The following is a 19738-nucleotide window of genomic DNA, read 5'->3' on the forward strand; positions in this document are numbered from 1 at the left end:
ATGTATTCATGTATGTACTCTTATTTAGTTACGTCCGTGTTAGCTAGTTATTGTTCATACATATGAACCTGTGCCTATCATCCTACCTCACATAGTATACCAGTACATTCAAAGTACTGATGCATACTTTTCTTTTGCGCTATGATGTCTTATATCATAGGTTCAGATGCACGGGCGCTTGACCGTACTTAGCAGCCCAGTTTTTCAGCAACAGATTTAGTGGTGAGTCCTCATAGTTTGAGGACAGAGTTATTATTTCAGATTATCAGTAGTTCAGTAGAAAGAGTTAGTTGGGGGCTTGTCCCATCAACTCCATAGCCAGACAGTTAGAGGCTTTCAGACTAAAGTATTTCAGACAAATATTTAATTTTCAGTATTTATTTATCAGTATTCAGTATTTGTTTTCAGTTGTGAACCTTATGGCGACTTCAGCCTAATTTTTGCATTTATTTTAGTAATATTATTATTATTACACTATTATTATTCGGTGCTCATAACAGATATCAATCATGGGTTAGCTTGTGGTCCTTCGAGGTCGTAAGCACCGTGTAGCATCCGGGGTGCCCGGGCGTTACAATTAGTTTATGATCTAAAGTAAGTTTTGGCGACAAGTTGAGGAGGGATTTGATGTCTTTTCTTCAAATACCGTACCATACCATACCATGCCCATCACCTTAAAGTTATACTTGTAATTATAACTTCTTGAACCATGTTACAAGAAACTAAGCAATAAAAAATAGAGATGACAAGATAAAAAAAAAGCGGCATGCTCTTCGAAAACACAAATCACAAATGTAATATAAATTCGATACACCGACCTGTCGAGAAATTTGTGCTAATGAATTCAAATTTTTTTTTATTAAAAAATAATATGTCAATTTAACTTTAATTATAATATTTTAGAAGGGACTTTTACATAATTTTTTAAAAAATATATTTTATGGTGGTTAATAAATACGATAATTTTTTTTTACCTCAAATATATTTAAATGTGAATGCACTGGTGCTGCGATGTTACGATATTATAACACAAATTATAATGTAAAGTTATAAATCATTTAAAATTTATTAAAACGAAATAGGTTTCAAAATATACTTTGAATTTTAAAAAGATTAATTTAGAATTTTTTTTGTTTAAGTTTTTTCTACCCAAAAAAGTATACAAAGTGATTATAACAATAAATGACTTAACATATATTTCAAGATAAGATTACATTTTTTTTTTGTAGAATATTTAAATAATAAATCTATAAAATTCTATTTAAATTGAAAAGAAAATTTTATCCATCATTTTAAATTAAAATTAATAAAGTAATCGCTCTTTTGTATTCATATATTATCGAACTATCATAAGTCTTATTTGGATTTTAACAAATGAATTATTGTCCTGAGAAAGAGAAGATGAAAAATAAGATAGAAAAAAAGTTAAACATGTCATTAAATTTTAAAATAGTAAAAAATTAAAATATTTTAAAATTAAAAATTCAAAAGTATTACTTTTAATCTTCAAATACTAATAAGTTAATATAGATATGGGTATCTTTTCTTCTTCTTTATAATAATCAAGTTAAAAAACAAAGAAAGAAAAGAATGAAGAAATTTTAATTTTTTAAATAGTTTATATGCATGCGTGCATAGATTTAAAAGTATACATATACAAATATCAATATTTCTCTTCATTATTTTAATCAAGTAATATGTATATTTCTTCTACAATTTTACTTTCACAAAGTTAAAACAAAAAATGTAACTTACTTAAATTCAAGCTTGGAGATAATACAAAAGAGAAATTATCTTGTTAAATGATCACCATCCGCATATCAACAACAACAACAAACCCAGTGTATTCCCACCTAGTGGGGTCTGGGGAGGGTAAGATGTACGCAGTCCATACCTCTACCTCTAAAAAAGTAGAAAGGCTGTTTCCGATAGACCCCCGGCTCAAGTCACGAGATACCACACAAACTCATAGTAAAGCACAGGACTAGATTACATAACATAAATACGGCACCCATAAGTATTAGAAAACAGAGGAAAGCACACAGATTCGTAATAAAACATGGAACACGGAATCATAACAAGAATAAAAACCCCACCAAGTAAATCCCTACACTAGCGACCCAAACCGGCCCTATTCTTCTGCCCTAATTCGCGTCCTCCATACCTTCCTATCTAGGGTCATGTCCTCGGTGAGCTGTAACTGCTCCATGTCCCGCCTAATCACCTCACCCCAGTACTTCTTCGGCCTACCCCTACCCCGCCTAAAACCATCCAACGCTAGCCTCTCACACCTACGAACCAGGGCATCCATACCCCTCCTCTTCACGTGTCCGAACCATCTCAATCGGGCTTCCCGCATCACCATCCGCATATAAAAATAAAAATGATAAATCAAAATAAATTGATAAAAAAAAATACGAAGAGTGCCATAAATAAATTAAGTAAATATGAAGAGTATCATAAATAAATTAAGCACATCATTATATTTTGTTGTAGGAGTATACATATGAGAGATTACGAAGGTAAAATTTTAGTCAATTTCAATTTTCATTCAAATTTAAATAATATATCAATTTGTTGAAAGAAGATAAGTTCTTCACTATCTTTATTTTTTTTAATATAATGCATATTTATTTTCTAATGTTACATTTGAATTGAAAGGACTATTTGAAATCAAATCACACTATTTAGTATTTCTACTACTATTTTTTTTAAAAGTAGGTGCCACAATAATAGAAGTTCAATCGTGTTCTTCACTATCTTTATTTTTTTATAAATACAATGCATATTTATTTTCTAATGTTACATTTGAATTGAAAGAATTATTTGAAATCAAATCACACTATTTAGCATTTCTACTATTATTATTTTTAAAGTAGGTGTCACAATAATAGAAGTTCAAGCGTATCTACTACTATTACTATTATTTTTATCATCATCATCATCCTACTTCTAATATCCTATGTACGTACTATTCTTACTAATGTTTACATACAACAACTAATTATTATTATTATTATTATTATTATTATTATTATTATTATTATTATTTTAACAATATTTTATCTTTTCCTAATAATTTGTAAGTAAATTATATTTAAATATATTTTATAGCATTTAAATTTTTAAAAAGTTAAGTTTGAAATAGTAAATGTCTATTAGAATTTTTTTAATTATGAGTTCTTATTTTTAAAATAATGATATTGCTTTTTTTTAAAGGATAATGTACCTCAAATTCAAATAGATTAAGAAGTAGAATTTCATTCATTACAACTTTATTCAAATTCAAGTAATATTTCAATTTGTTGAAACAAGATAAGTTCTTCATTATCTTTAATTTTTTTTAAATACAATACATATTTATCTTCTAATGTTATATTTGTTGAAAGAAGATAAATTCTTCATTATTTTTTTTAATTATTATTATTATTATTATTATTATTATTATTATTATATTATTATTATTATTATTATTATTATTATTATTATTCGATATGTACATACTACTGCTACTATTGCTTCTACCACTACTATTAATTATTATTATTGTTATTTTAGTAATTTTTTATCTTTTCCTAATATATAAATAAATTATATTTAAATATATTTTATAGTATTTAAATTTTAAATAATATACGTCTTTTAGAACTCTCTAATTATGAGTTTCTATTTTTAAGATAATGAAATTTTTTTTAAAGAATAATATACTTTAAATTCAATTACTTAATCTTTCAATTCAAAATTTTGATTACAATATTTTTTAACTTTGTGCTAAAAACTATCGGGTGGCTTTTTAATATGTTGTATCTTGCTTTTATTTTGTTTTTATAAATAAGAAGAGCGCACAGTTTTTATAAATAAGAAGAGGCTGCGTGCTACAATTCCGCTGAACATTCTCCAGTTTGGCTTCTCTGCGCTAATTCTGCTGGCACGCACCCAATTGGTCCAGTACCTGTCACTAACACTCTTCTTGCTCCCAAATCATGAAGCTTCTGCATTTTTTTTTTGGTAGTTTCTTGTTTTATGTAAGTGACAGAAAGAAACCAAAAAAGAGAACAAAAACGCCTATAACATATACTCGTATATACTCCACTCCAGTCCTTTTTTAGACGTAGTTTAAAGTTTTATCAGGCCTATTTAATAGCAGTACTTCCTCGACACTGTGCACGTGTATATTATATGTAGTACATGATTTTATAAAATAATTTCAATTTCATAAATAAAATTTTGAGTAAAAGATTACATGAAAAGATAAGGTATAAATTTTTTCAAAAGATCAATGTATATCATCATATGGTGACTTGTTTGATGAGGTCAAGATGATCAATCGCCTATATAGAAATAATTATTTGATACTTACCTTATAGAATTACAAATTACATAAATTACATTGAACTTCTCTGTAGAGTACATCTTAAGAGAGAGAATTGAGTCTAAGGTAACAAATAAATGTTGAAATTAATATTGGTGACAAGTTTGACCAATTTAAGTCAAACTTGTTAATTAGTAATTAGGATAAAGTGGGGTTAAAATGTACTTTTTAAAACTTCATAAACTTCTTAAAAATACAAAATAGGAACACAAAAATAAACATGGGTCATTGTATATTTTTCTAGAATTACTTCTTCAAAATTCTTTCTCTCACTTCTCACGATACATCTCAACCTCTCAAGTTCTCTCTCGGCTCTCTTCTCTCACAACACCACTGTCGCCATCTCCGTGTTCTTGTGTTGTTATCACCATCTCCATTACTATCTTTGAACTTAGATTTTCAAGGTAAAATTATTTTCTTTACTCTCAATATGGTGGGTTTCATTCATTTATAAGAATGTGTTTATTTTGAAAAAAATGGGTTTAGATTTTTGAGATTTGTGGTGTCCTCTTTTGGGTTTTTTCTTTTTGAAATGGTTAATCAAGATTATATTGAAAGTTTAATAAAGATTCCTCTTTTGAGTTTGTTTAAAATTTTTAATTTTCCACTCTAGTTAACTTGAAAATAACCTAAATTCTTACATTTGTTGAATAACTTATTCAATTGATAGAAAGATGAAATCTTTAGCTGTAACATTGTTATAAACGTGTAATGTTTGCCTAAGTTTTGAGTTGGGTGAGTTCAAGAAGAATCAATTCAATTAACAAATAAACTTATTCTTTAACTGTAATTTTGCTAGTTGAAATGTGATAACGTCTAAATTTTGAGTTGGAAATTGAAGAACTTGTTTAAGTAGCAGAAAGATTAGATTTTTAAGTCTAGTCTAAAGTGTATTTCCTAATTAACAGTATCTTTTAGTATCATTCTTATCATTTACTGCAGATTTACTTTAATTAATCATGTTAACTATTTTTTTGTTGTTGTTGGTTACAATAGTCAATGATTTTTATTTTATTTCATATGGTGTAGATTCAATGGCTCCAAGAAAAAGAAGAGAAACAATTGTCGTTACCATTAAAAATACAAGAAGGCAAATTAGTAAACGTAGACAAATAGAAGAAGAAAAAGAAGAAAGCACAAGATTGGAGCAGTCTATAATAGAAGATGGAAGTACAAGGTTGGAGAAGTCTATAGAAGAAGAAGGAAGCAGAAGGTTGGAGAATTTTATGGAAGAAAAAAGATGAAGAAACAGGCGGAGCAGATGCTTCTTCCACTAATGCAGATGCCTCAAATGATAAATCCAAAAGTAATAAAAATGCAGAAGGTGAAAATAGAGGATTCGAGGATGAACAAAGAATGAAACACCGGCATGATACACCTTTCTTGGAGTAAGAGACATCTCATACTGTCGAATTCTCTCCGTCCAGTCCTTCACCTGATACCTCACTTGTCAAGCCTATTAGGTATTTGAATTACAGCTTTGAGACAGTGATTGAAAGGTATCCAAGTTTGATGGGCTTTGTTAATGTTAAGTCTGGGTTGGGTAAGTCTTTTTCTGAGTTTAGAAGATTTTAGAAGATAAAAAATTGACAAAGTTCTTTAAATCTTCAATTTTCGGAAAGTACTTAAACCTGCCTAACAATATCAATATAAGATTTCAAATGATTTTAGTTTACAAACTTTTTCAATGTAAAATTATAAGTCATAGAAAAGAGGAAGTTTGAATAAACAATTGTGGCTTGTTGATTTTTTTTGGCATGAAAGAATTTGCGATCATTATCGGCTTGAATTGTCATTTACCAGCTGTGGATGATGAACAAAAAATTTTAACTAAGACATTGAGAAGAAGACAACAAATTATTGATTTGGTGGGAAAGGGTTGCAAAGAGAAGGAGTTGATTGAACACATCAAATCTACAGATGTTCGTAAAAGTGTAAAGAAGTCATTGTGCTTGCTCTATTTTGTGCACAATTTTCTTTGTGCAAAAGATTTGAACATGAAACTTCCGTCTGAATGGGTTTAATCTCGGTGGACAGAGATAAATTTTCTACCCATCCATGGGGGCGTGTAAGTTATGATCTTACAATTGAGTACCTATTGAAGGCAGTCAATCCAAATGTGAAGATCTCCGATCTTTATGGCTTTTCATGGACTTTCATGGTAAATTTTATTTTAATTCATATTTTTTTTAAATTATTTTTGGGTCCATTCATTATTCTGAGCTATCTCTCTTAATATCTTTATTTTATATAGTGTTGGGCATTTGAGGCTATTCCTTCACTTCAAAAAAAATTTAAGGTTTTTTCAGAAGAAATGTCTTCACCAAGAATCTTAGATGGCTTTCGGCGACTAATAACAAATCTGTTGAGATTAATGAGTTGTTTGATCCCCCAAAGACTCGGTAAGCATCATCTTATATTTTTATTTTCGTGTTGCTGTCATTCTTTTGTTTGTTTGATGTTTTCAATATACACCTTGATTTTGCCCAATGTTTTTACTGCCATCTTTCACTGATCCTTCTTTATTTTACTTGTACTTTTGGGTATGCATTTGCATATATAAATCAATGTTGATATCAACCTATTAAACTATTCACCAAAAGAAAAACATTATTTTGTATTGCAAACAAGTCTGTTGAATTTGGCATTAGGCCTTAGCATTATGGAAATGAGAATTGTAGTAGAATTGACACGGATGATCCTTAATAAAAGTATAATGGTGACATAAAAGTATAAAGGTGACATAAAAGTAAAGCTGGAAAGTTATTCCTTTTAGAAAAATGTTAAAGTTGTTAGTTTGTTTTCAATGAGTTTATTTATAAAGAAAAACCAAGACTACATAATATTAGGGTCCATCTTTTTCAAAGTTAAGTGATGGAAGACTAGAAAATGTAGTTTTCATTGTGAAAAAATAATGAGGTCATATGCAAATAATTATGTTACCTGATATTTTAAGAATATCAACCTGTTATCCTTTGTCTGGAAATTATTACCTGGGGGATCTTAAAACATAGTCTTACTATTTTACTCAAAGTTTAAGAAAATTGGAAGGAATACTTAATTACATATATGGTACTACTATTACACATATGGGAAATCGTAAATATAGTCTTGACAGATATGTTGCCTTTGATAACATATACGGTACTACTATTACACATATGAGGAATCATAAATATAGTCTTGACAGATATGTTGCCTTTGATAATTTTCTGAAATATTCTTGTGGGATTATATGCTTTGTGTTATCATATCTTAATATTATTATTTTTTATGTGTAGATTGTGCATCCATGGATAAGTCCTACACCAAGTGAGATGGAGATGAATTTTCTCACTAGGTTTGCGCCTTTGCAATTAACTAAAGATGACAAGATTGAAAAGCTTGGGAGAGATTTGAATGGTGTTAGGGCAATCAAAATACATTATACAGTTGATGAGGGGAATTTGGACCCTTCAAGAGCAGTTTATGTAGGTGGTACTGTTGTTGGTGATGGAGAAGAAAATTCTTCTCCAAATATTGATAGGGGTATTAGTGGTGTTGTTATCGGAGGAGGAGGATCTTCTCAATTTGTTACTAGTCGACTTGGTGGTTTTAGTGGTGGTTTTGGAGTAGGAAGATCTCCGATTAATGAGAATGTCTCGCGTCCTTAAGAAACCACATCCCCATTGAGGTGCCTTCTTGTAAAGTTTGCCATGAAAAGATAGACTTGTTAACTTCTAGGGTAGATGCTTTAGAGAAAGCTATCACCACTATGATGTCTAAGAGGGGTATTTGGCCATCATCAAGAATCTTGGACCCGTATACTCCTGAAGGTGCTAAAAGGCGAAAAAAAATAATTCAAAGACATTATCAAGTGTCAAGAGAAAAGCAAAGAGATAGGTTGAGCCTAGGATTGATGAGGAACATTTAGACAACTATGATTAAACGACTACTCCCAATTTTAAGTTTTTTCTCAAGACTACTTGTAACTTTTTAATTATGTTTTGTTGTAGTGGTGAATGAATACTCATATCTGAATTGGTATTTGTAATGTGTTGGGAGCTGAAATTCATAGATGTTTTATTAGTATAAATTTTGTTTGCAATTAGCTATTACATTAGATGTTGAATTTTCACTGCAAGTACGTTAGTTGCTGAATTTTTCACAGCAAGTACATTAGTTGCTGAATATTGCATAACATTGTTGTATTTTGCTACAACAAGTACGTTTGTTGTCGACAGTTTCATAGCAATTGCTGCTTTATTATACAGTAAGGGAGTTATTTGTTGAAAATTTCATAACAATTGCTTAAATTTGCTATAACAAGTATGTTAGTTGTTGAACATTGCACAACAATTGTTGCATTATGCTACAACAAGTAACTTAGTTGCTACGAATTTTATAGCAATTGCTTAAATGTGCTACAACAAGTAAGTTGGTACGAATTTCATAACAATTGCTGAAACATGATACAACAAGTACGTTAGTTGCTGAATATTGTACAACAATTGCTATGAGTTTCATAACAATGGCTGAAACATGATACAACAAGTACGTTAGTTACTGAACATTGCACAACAATTGTTGTATTATTCTACAACAATTATGTTAGTTGTTGAACATTGCACAATAATTGTTGCATTCTGCCACAACAAGTATGTAATTAAATGACCGTTTTAATCATAGATGGAGTGATATTAGTGTAATTTAAGAGTGTAATTTAGATCTTATAGTTATCAAATGCAATGAGATAGTAAATTGAGATACAATATATGATCAATTAAATGATTGCAAATGTAATCAACTAAAAACTGAGTTAAATGACCGTTGGTTGATTGAATCAATCATATTTATTGATGATTTAATGACGAATAGAGTGATATTAGTTTAATTGAAAAGTGTAATTTAAATTTTATAGTTATCAAAAGTAATGAGATAGTAATTTGAGATGTACTAGACGTTCAATTAAATGATTGCAAATGTAATCAATAAAAATTGAGTTAAATAAATACTAACTGATTGGATCAATCATATTTAATGATAAATGGTGTGATCTTAGACCAATTTAAGAGTAAAATTGAGATTTGATTATGATTATAATTGAATTTACTTTAACAAGTAATTTAGTTGCTACGAATTTCATAGCAATTGCTTAAATGTGCTACAACAAGTTAGTTGCTATGAATTTCATAACAATTGTTGAAACATGATACAACAAGTACGTTAGTTGCTGAACATTGCACAACAATTGCTGTATTATGCTACAACAAGTATGTTAGTTGCTGAACATTGCACAACAATTATTGCATTCTGCCACAAGCAGTATGTAATTAAATGGCCATTTTAATCATAAATAAAGTGATATTAGTGTAATTTAAGAGTGTAATTTAGATTTTATAGTTATCAAATGCAATGAGATAGTAATTTGAGATATAATATATGATCAATTAAATGATTGCAAATGTAATCAACTAAAAACTGAGTTAAATAACCGCTGGTTGATTGAATCAATCATATTTATTGATGATTTAATGATGAATAGAGTGATATTAGTCTAATTGAAAAGTGTAGTTTGAATTTTATAGTTATCAAAAGTAATGAGATAGTAATTTGAGATGTACTATACGTTCAATTAAATAATTGCAAATGTTATCAATAAAAATTGAGTTAAATGAATGCTAACTGATTGGATCAATCATATTTAATAATAAATGGTGTGATATTAGACCAATTTAAGAGTAAAATTGAGATTTGATTATGATTATAATTGAATTTTCTTCAACAAGTAACTTAGTTGCTACGAATTTCGTAGCAATTGCTTAAATGTGCTACAACAAGTAAGTTAGTTGCTATGAATTTTATAACAATTGCTGAAATATGCTACAACAAGTACGTTAGTTGTTGAACATTGCACAATAATTGCTGTGTTATGCTACAACAAGTATGTTAGTTGCTGAACATTACACAACAATTGTTGCATTATGCTACAACAAGTATGTTAGTTGCTGAACATTGCACAACAATTGCTGAATTATGCTACAACAAGTAAGTTAGTTGCTGAACGTTCCATAACAGTTGTTGAATTATGCTACAACAATTAAGTTGTTTAACATTTCAAAGCAATTGTTGAATTATGTTATAACAAGTATATTAGTTACTGAATGTTTCATAACAATTGTTGTAATTTGCTGAATCTCCTAGACAGTATAACATATACTTTTTTGAATACTGAACAACAAGAACAACAATAAGATTAAACTTGTTCACAAATAATAACAATAGCACTAAATGTGTTCACAAATAACAAAAATAATAAGATTAAATGTGCTTCTATGAAGCATTTCGCTTGGAGCATGTAGTCTTTTTGTGTCCAACCCTTTTGTATATGGAACATTTATTTTTCTTGGTTGAAAATGATTCTCCGACTTCTTTTTGCCTTTTATATAACCTTATTTCAACCTTGCTTGGCTTAACAAATGGAGGAGATATTTTTCTCTCTAAAATCTCAATTGGAACTTGCCAAGAATGTTCAGATGGAACAGGTTTAATTTCCTCCACATATGCCATAATGTATGTATCTACCGTATAATACAAAGAGGAGTACTCATAAATTCGCTTCCCATAGTCTTTACCATATTGACATCAGAGCGCTGCCATAGCATGTGAGCAAGGTATTTTATCAACATCAAAGACTCTGCAACTACAAGATTTGCTTTGCAAATCAAGTGTTGTAATAGCTTCATGACCGGTGACAATATACCTATAGTTGGCAATTTGATGGACTAATAGCTTGTTTCCCAACTCAGTATTTTTTCCAATGATTGTCTCCATCGAAGGAACAAATTTAGTTCCTATATCAAGGAATATCATATGTCTCTTATGAAATATCTCAGAAAATCACTTGTTTATTGCATAAAATAAAGCAGTGATGGGAAATTCTCTTTCATCCAGAAGCACTGCATTGATCGACTCAGCAATATTTGTCGTTATAATATTGTACCTGTAAATGTAAGTCTCAAATTTTATTATTATAACTGTATATTTCTATCTCAAATTTTATTATTATAACTGTATGTTTCAAGCAGTTGTTGTATTTATTTCAACAATTCTGCATTTATTCTGGAAATAAATACAGAAGTTGCTAAAATAAGTATAGCAACTACTGAAGAAATGCAATAACTGGTGAAATATACTACTAAACTAAACTTATCAATACATTAATCAACACGTGCAGTTTTTATAAAAATTCCTGTAAAAAACTGCAGCAGCTGCTGTAAAAAATTGCAGCAGTTGTACTAACTAGTGCCCTACTAACTATCAACAACAATAATCGGTGAAATCCAACACGTTCAAGATGTATGGCAGTTCCTGGAACCATATCTCTTATTTGATTGAAGTGATCATTAAACACATCTACATTGTATGCTTTTGCTGCCTTAAAAAAGTGGTGGACAACACTTCCATTATGAAAATCTTTTCGAATATTCTCTCTAAGGTGCCTCATGCAACAACCATAATGAGCTGAAGGGAACACAACTAAAATCATCTTTTCAATACTTGGATGCCTGTTAGAAATTATGTACAATTCAGGGGTATCAAGTACAAAGCTGTTTATTTGTTCAAAAAAATATTTGTAGAAAGCATCACATTCAGAGTCTACTATGCAAAATACCACTAGAAAAATATGATTCTCTACATCTTGTGCAACAGCAGACAACAACACACCACCATACCTACTCTTTAAACATATCCCATCAACAGCTATGACTTTTCTCATTTGCGTAAAACCAAGAATCCAAGCTCATATGCCACAAAAAAGTACTTGAACCTACCATTTTCATCAACCACCACTGCCGTCTTACTTCCCGGATTTGATGTCCTAAGTATATGACTGTATGCATCAATCACTCTGTATCCATGCTCATGTGTCCCTCTAACCAAAGACTTTACAATCTCTCTACCCATCCAAACCTTCCAATAACTTACCTTGAAGCTCAATTCAATACGGATGGAGTTCCTTAAATCTTTTGTAGATGGACCTTTACCCTCAGAATACCTATCATGGAAGTGTGCTCCAAGAACTTTTGTGTGGTATGTGGATTATGACTTGTAAGATGTTCCGAACCATATGTGTGCAACTTTTCATACTTTCTAATATAAAACCTATCACAACTTTTTAGCTTCGCAACTCTCAACCACCACTTGCACTCGGGATGTACACATTTGTAGCAATACACAAAATAGGAGTTAATCACCTTCTTGATTCTAAAATCTTTCTTCACACAAGCCATTTTCTGCGCAATATCTAATTCTTGTTTATTCTTAAATGACATACCTTTGTAAAATACCATTTCATCATCTCGAGCATGACTAGACTGAGTTAATTGTGTAGTACTATCAACTTTGATTGGAGAAATCTATTGGACTGTAGTCTCTTTATCTGGAACATCCATATCCATCCAACCACATTCATTATCTAATATTTATTGGTCTTAAGACAAATTATGAATCTCCGCCAATCTGTCAATCATGTATACCCTCAAAATGGGTCTGGATTTATCTTCCAAATAAGTACTCAAACTACGTTGATCTTTTATTCTAAAAAGAATAGTCTTTTATTTTTCACCACAACTATGCATATAAGTGTTGGCAATATCTTTCAAATCACAATTTAGTTCATAATAAGTAATGATTTTATTTGCAAAATTATCATATGCGACATCTCGATGCACAATCATCACTATAGTCTCGGCCATTTCTTTATTTTTCCAACGCCAAATGTAACGATTGTTTGACTCAACCCATTCGCCGTGACAATCAATCCCTAATGCTATTTTCTCCATGACTAATGATCTTGAAGGTACCTGAAGATATTATGATTTAGAACAAAATAAATTGATTATGATAGAAAAGAGAAAAAATTACATCAAAATATCACAATTGCAGCAATTTATTCAGCAACTGCTTCATTAGTTGCAACAACAGATACAAAAATTGCTATACATTATTCAGCAGCTACAACATTCTATTTCATGAATTACTGAATACATTGCAGCAACTACTGCAACTAATTCAACAACAGTTGAAATTATATGCAGCAGTTGCTATGATTAATGAGGCATCTGCTCAATAAATATTCAACAACTGTTGTATATTTTTTAGTAGTTTTTGCAGCGGATGAAGCACTACTACATATTTTTCAGTAGTTGCTGCATCTGTTTCAGCACCTGCTACAGTAGTTGCTGAAACATATGTTGTAATGGAAAGATCAACAATATAAAGTTCGAACTCAAAATGATAAAAATCACCTCTTAAGTAATTCACAATGCTGCACAAATAAAATTTAGTCCAAAACTGAAAACTTTTTTTCTCTCAAGAAGAAGAAGAAGGAGGAAAAGAGTGAATAAAAGAAAAATGCAGGAAAGGGGAGAAGTTGTTGAGGAAGAAATAAGGAAAATATGAGATGAGATACTCTTTTATAAATTGGGGTTTTAGTTAAAATTTGAGTTAAAGTGTATAAAATAAAACTTAAGGGTTTTAGTTAAAATTTAGGTTAAAGTGTAAGAAATAAAACTTGAGACGTTATTAAATCATAATTATAAATTTGTCACCTACACTTAATAGTTATAACTTGAGTTACTCTTTTCAAATTTCAAAACTTTTTTGTCACCTATAATTAAATAGCACATCTTAAGAGGTATTCATTGAAGAACAGGATATCTGAGTAATTAATGACTATATGTCTTATTAAAGAAGTTTTGCGGTGCTGAATTAAAAAAGAAACAGTTGTTAATGTCTTCTTAGTTTTTTTTAAGTAACATTTACTGGCTGTAGTGACACAGATGATTTGAGAGAGTGTTATATTTTTATTTTGGTCAGTGGCTATATGGTAAAATTAAGACGACAGAGCAAATGTTATAGGAGATATTAGCTCAGAATTGAAGTGTTAGTGTCTAAGATAAATGCTATTGTCTTGAAATTATTTGAAGATATTAATATAAAATGTGGAAATTGTTACCAGTATTATTCTTATGCCTTTATTTTAACTTGTCGATTTTTTCTCTCTTATATAGGGAGCCTAGTTGTGGGTGGTGCATAATTTTTCTCTATTAAATGATCATTTTCAGATAGGGGTCTTAATGATCATGTCGTGAAATATTAATCTGTCGCACCAACCAACCAAGCATTCATCGGATTATGACTCTACTACAGGTTGTCATTTGCATGGATAAATGTATATGCCCCTTTCATATATACTGTTGGGTTCATAGAAGTGTGAATGGAAAATGGAGAAAAAAATGTTGGAGAAGAGGAGACACCAATTTGAAAAGTGTACTCCCAAAATTGGAAAGTTCACTAATTCTCCCACATTGGTGGGAGAAGACAACTTTGGAGTATTTATAATGATGAATACTTACTTCACATGATAAGTGAGGCAATAAATAAGAGATGTCTCACGCCATCGTCGTCGTCTCTCGCTTGGCTTCGAATTTGGATTTAGATTCCAAATATGATCGATCGATGAGATCTATCCTTTTGGACAAACTTTAGACATGAACATTCTAGTGGAGGATCTAAACGACCTCGAGATGAACCAAGTGAGAATGTACATAATGAAGAAAATCCAAGAGTATACGTCAAAGAACGTCTACTTCATTTGGATCGGATTTTGTAATATTTCTCATAGTAAATGAGCCTCAAACATTTAGGAAAGCGATGGCATCTTCGGACTCATACTTTTGGAAAGAGGCAGAAAATAGTGAGATTGATTCAATCTTAAGAAACCATACATGGGAATCGGTTGATCTTCCTCCCGGTGGGAATTGGTTAATCTTTCTCCTGGAAATAAACCTTTAGGTTCTAAATAGATCTTCAAACGAAAGATGAAAACAGATGGTACTATTGACAAATACAAGGCAAAACTTGTAGTAAAAGTCTTCAAACAAAAAGAAGGACTTGATTACTTCGATGCATACTCGCCAGTAACAAGGATAATATCGATTCAAATGTTAATTACTTTAGCTGCGGTATATGGTCTTGAAATCCATCAAATGGATATGAAAATCATTTTCCTAAATGGAGAATTGGAGGAAGAAATTTACATGGAACAACTTGAGGATTTTGTAGTTCCAGGGAAGGAGAGTAAGGTGTGTAGACTTATTAAGTCATTATATGGACTAAAGCAAGCACCTAAGAAATGGCATGCAAAGTTTGACCAAACCATGTTGGCAAATAGATTTAAGATAAATGAATGTTCCAAATGTGTATATATTAAAGACACACCAAATCACCAAGTCATTGTTTGTTTATATGTGGATGATATGTTGATCATCAGTAGAGACATTTCTGACATAAATGCAACAAAACGAATGCTCGAGAGCAAGTTTGATATGAAAGACCTTGGAGTTGCAGATGTAATCTTAGATATAAGAATCCATCGAACTCCATAAGGGTTGGCATTGTCATAGTCTCATTGTATCAAAAAGGTACTTGACAAGTTCAAGTATATGGAATTCGGTATTGCCAAGACTCCATTGGATGCGAGCTTTGTACTTCGAAAGAATGAAGGTGAAAGTGACTTGCAATTGGAGTACGCAAGAGTATTGGGATGTTTAATGTATATAATGAACTGTACACAACTAGACATAGCATGGACTATCAGTAAATTGAGTTGGTACACGACTAATTCCAACAAAACTCACTGGATGGAAATGAAAAGAGTTTTGGGGTATCTTAAGTACACTTAAAATTATGCCTTGCATTATAATAAATATTGTGTGGTACTTGAATGATATAGTGATGCAAATTGGATCATCGGATCGAATAAAGTAAAGTCCATAAGTGGATATGTATTTACTATCGGTGGAGGAGCAGTCTCTTGGAAATCATCAAAACAGACTTGTATTGCTCGCTCTATAATAGAATCTGAATTTATCTCATTGGACAAAGCCGGTGAAGAAGCAGAATGGCTTTGAAATTTCTTAGAAGATATTCCTTATTGGCCCAAGCTAGTGGCACTAGTATGTATACACTGTGATAGCCAAGTAGCAATAGGTAGGGTAGAGAGCATGATGTACAACGGCAAATCTCGTCACATACGATGAAGGCACAATACCATTAGGGAACTTCTCTCTAGTGAAATTATCACTGTAGACTATGTAAAGTCAAAGGATAATATGTCGGATCCACTTTCAAAAGGCCTATCTAGAGAAGAAGTAGAAAGGACATCCAAGGGAATGGGTTTATGGCCTAGGACAAGTCAGCATTGCGGTAACTTGATAACGCTCAAATTACACTCTTAAATGGGTGTAAGCGATCATTGTCAATATAAAACCAAACTAGGTTGGGGTCGAATCCCACAGGAAATAAGGTGTGAACTCAAGTTATTTACGATATAATTTACTGATAGTTTACTATTTCCTGAAATGGGGGTTTAAGTTTTGCAGATAATTTTTTATCACTTTGAATGTAATGTTTGTAACTAAGATTTTATGAGATAACTAGGATTATGTTCACTAGGGATTACGGAACATGACAGATGCTACCATTAACTCAAGGTTCTCACGGTGGTTAGGATGAAAGCTATCTTTATCGATGATATGCTCAAATGTCTCTCGACCTATTCGAGTGTCTAATTTTCTATCCTCTCAGACTTAGGGAATCACAACTCACTGCCCAAATTTTACCTCAGGTTAATCAATGTTGTTACAATGCTGATTATTAGACAAAGCCTTTTTGAGTCCCTGTTGATAATTTACTTTTTATTGTTTATGATTTTTTTCTCAAGCAAACCAAAGTAGGTACGCCTATTGTTTCCAACCAACAGACATAAATTCTAATCTCAGAATTACTAAGAAATCCTAACACCTATTAAACCTTGAGTAATTAATTACCACCTTATCATGACCTAACCTTAGATCTCATAATCCAGATTAAGGGTGTTCAACCACTCATAATGCAAGAAATAAGCACACAAATTGAATTCATAATTGAGAAGATTAACTTATAATAACGAAGGAAATAAAAAGTGAACTTGTAATTGAATCACTAAGAAAACACTAAAATATTAGTTTAGAGAGAGAGAGAGAGACAGAAAAGCCGTATATTGTCAATATGCCAATGATGATGGATAAAAAAAATATATCCCCCTAAAAACCCTAAAACAAGGTTTTAAATAGTTAACCCTAAATAAAAAAATAAAATTAAAGTTTCTAATTTTCTTTGGATTAGATGATGGCGCCTATGACAGCCTATCATGATCTTGATGGCCTATCACGGACGTCGTCAACTTCTCTGCAAATTCATTTCCTGCTGCTTAAGGTTGAAGACGATGGTGATGCCCTATCATCATCTTTATAGCATGTCATGATTGCCGTCACAAAAACATCCTACAGCTTTACATCTTCTGTTTAAGGTTGACGGCATCCGTGACAGCCTATATCAGGATGACGGTGTGTCATGGATGTCGTCAGCCACACTTAGCTCTCTATTTGCTTCTGATTTCATGCTTTTTGCTTTCTTTATTTGTGGTTCCCCCTCTCCTCTACTTTTGCTGCCAATTCAAAGTAAAATAATCATAAATGACTAAAGTTGCTCAAGATGTCGCAATTATTTAGAGCTAAATGCTTCAAATGTGTTAGCATGGGCTCATACATCAACACCCTCAACTTAAACAATTGCTTGTCCTCAAGCAACCATAATATAACTAAGAGTATTCAAAGTACAATTTGGCAGCTAACTACTTATATCAGTTCAGAATACATGCACTATCTCCAAGGTCGGTCAAAATAAGAGCAACTGTATCTATTATTGAAAACACCATGCAACTCATAAGGATCAAGATATGGCAAAAATTCCAGCAATAACAACCCAGCACATACCCAAATCACACTTATCCAAACAAGACAGTGATTAGCAACATACCTAGTGTGCCCTTACAATAAAGAAATCCCCTTTTCACTCATATCAAAATTTATAAACACAGGGATAAACACAAGACACACTCTCAAAACGAAGTTCCAACATTGCACATCAAATGTCATAGGCTTTTCCTTATAGTCAGTACCCAAGTCTTCAGACAGGTCAGTTAGGATCACTATAGGGCTTTTCTTAAGCTTGTAACATAGGCTAAGGGATGGTATGATATTCATGGATATTTCATAGTGACTATGCCTCCTTGACACTACATTAAACTCTCAGGGTTTCAACTCTTAACCCTTCTTTTCTTCCCTCTGTCATTGATCATGCATGCTCAGGATGGATGTGGTCTTTTCAATTATCAGATTATCTTTCTATTATTTTTCACACAGTTTTCTCTTTTCTTATTTCTTTTTCACCGCACCCAACTTTTTATTCATCCTTCTTATTCTACTTTTCTTCATATACAGATTGCATCATGTACCCCTATAATAGCCACCCTCAACTTAGGTTATTTGCCTAAGTCAAGGTGCACAGTGCCCAAGGAGGACCAGAGCCAAGACAGGTTCATTGTGATGTAAACGGGAAGGTGAAAGGAGTTAAAGAAAGAAATAGGCTATTGAGGCTCAAACAGGGATCAAGGGATTATTCACATTAGGAAGGTAATTTAGGCTAAAATGGGCTAACATGCAAAAACGACCTATGATCCTTTCCTAACGCCTATCCTATGACTATGGCATGACTAACAGGGCAAGTTTTAGATTCAATGCACAATGGGAACTGAGTAAGACCTTACACACACATGGCATACAAGTATCTTGCATATCACTACTTATTCGGTTTATGCACTTGTTTAACACAAGTCATTCATTTGCCATACTAACGCCATAAAAAGATACATAGTGGTCATAATGGATGCAATTCACACAGTACATAATAGATCAGACCATTGGATAGGTACTCAAAAATCACAAAATAAGCTAACTACCTCAAGTACTTGTACTACTCCTAATTATCTACAAAATATGTTACAACAATAATTTACCCTACACCCTTAACTTAAAATAAAAAATAAGAGGTACTAAGGGTTAAGGTATACCTGAAGACAGTCAAGCACGTCGATCTTGGGCCTTCGACCCTGCTATTACATCATCTATTGTCTTCTCCCCATTAGGAGCATCTGGCTTTGTGGTGGTTGGAGCCTGGCTAGATGAAGCACCTACATCCCTAGCTCTGATGGCTGCCTCTCATTTCTCAGTATCATCCAGGGAATCCAATCTTTCTTTCTTCACCTCCTCCTTCTCAGCCTTTTTTTCACCTTCTTTTTTGCTTTTCTTTCTTCCTCACTGTCTGGCTCTTCTCTCTTATTCTTGCCCTTCTTTTCCCCTTTTTTTTTCTTTTTCTTTGGGGAGTCTTTAGTAAAATCAAGTATAGGAATTTCTTTCTCCAATTCTTTCACAGCTAGAA

The 19738-nt window shown here is 31.7% G+C and overlaps 1 protein-coding gene across 1 annotated transcript in view; it reads right to left on the bottom strand.

Annotated features, from left to right (window-relative positions):
* Positions 1–3875: 3875 nt before the first annotated feature.
* The window catches only part of LOC107872190 (GDSL esterase/lipase LTL1-like), a 57093-nt gene continuing 41230 nt past the window's right edge, over positions 3876–19738 (bottom strand). The window contains exon 6 of the mRNA XM_047401664.1: positions 3876–3992. Coding sequence (XP_047257620.1) covers positions 3876–3992 — 117 coding nt within the window. The remainder of the gene's footprint in view (positions 3993–19738) is intronic.

Source organism: Capsicum annuum, chromosome 12, assembly GCF_002878395.1.
Source record: "Capsicum annuum cultivar UCD-10X-F1 chromosome 12, UCD10Xv1.1, whole genome shotgun sequence".
Taxonomy (NCBI): Eukaryota; Viridiplantae; Streptophyta; class Magnoliopsida; order Solanales; family Solanaceae; genus Capsicum; species Capsicum annuum.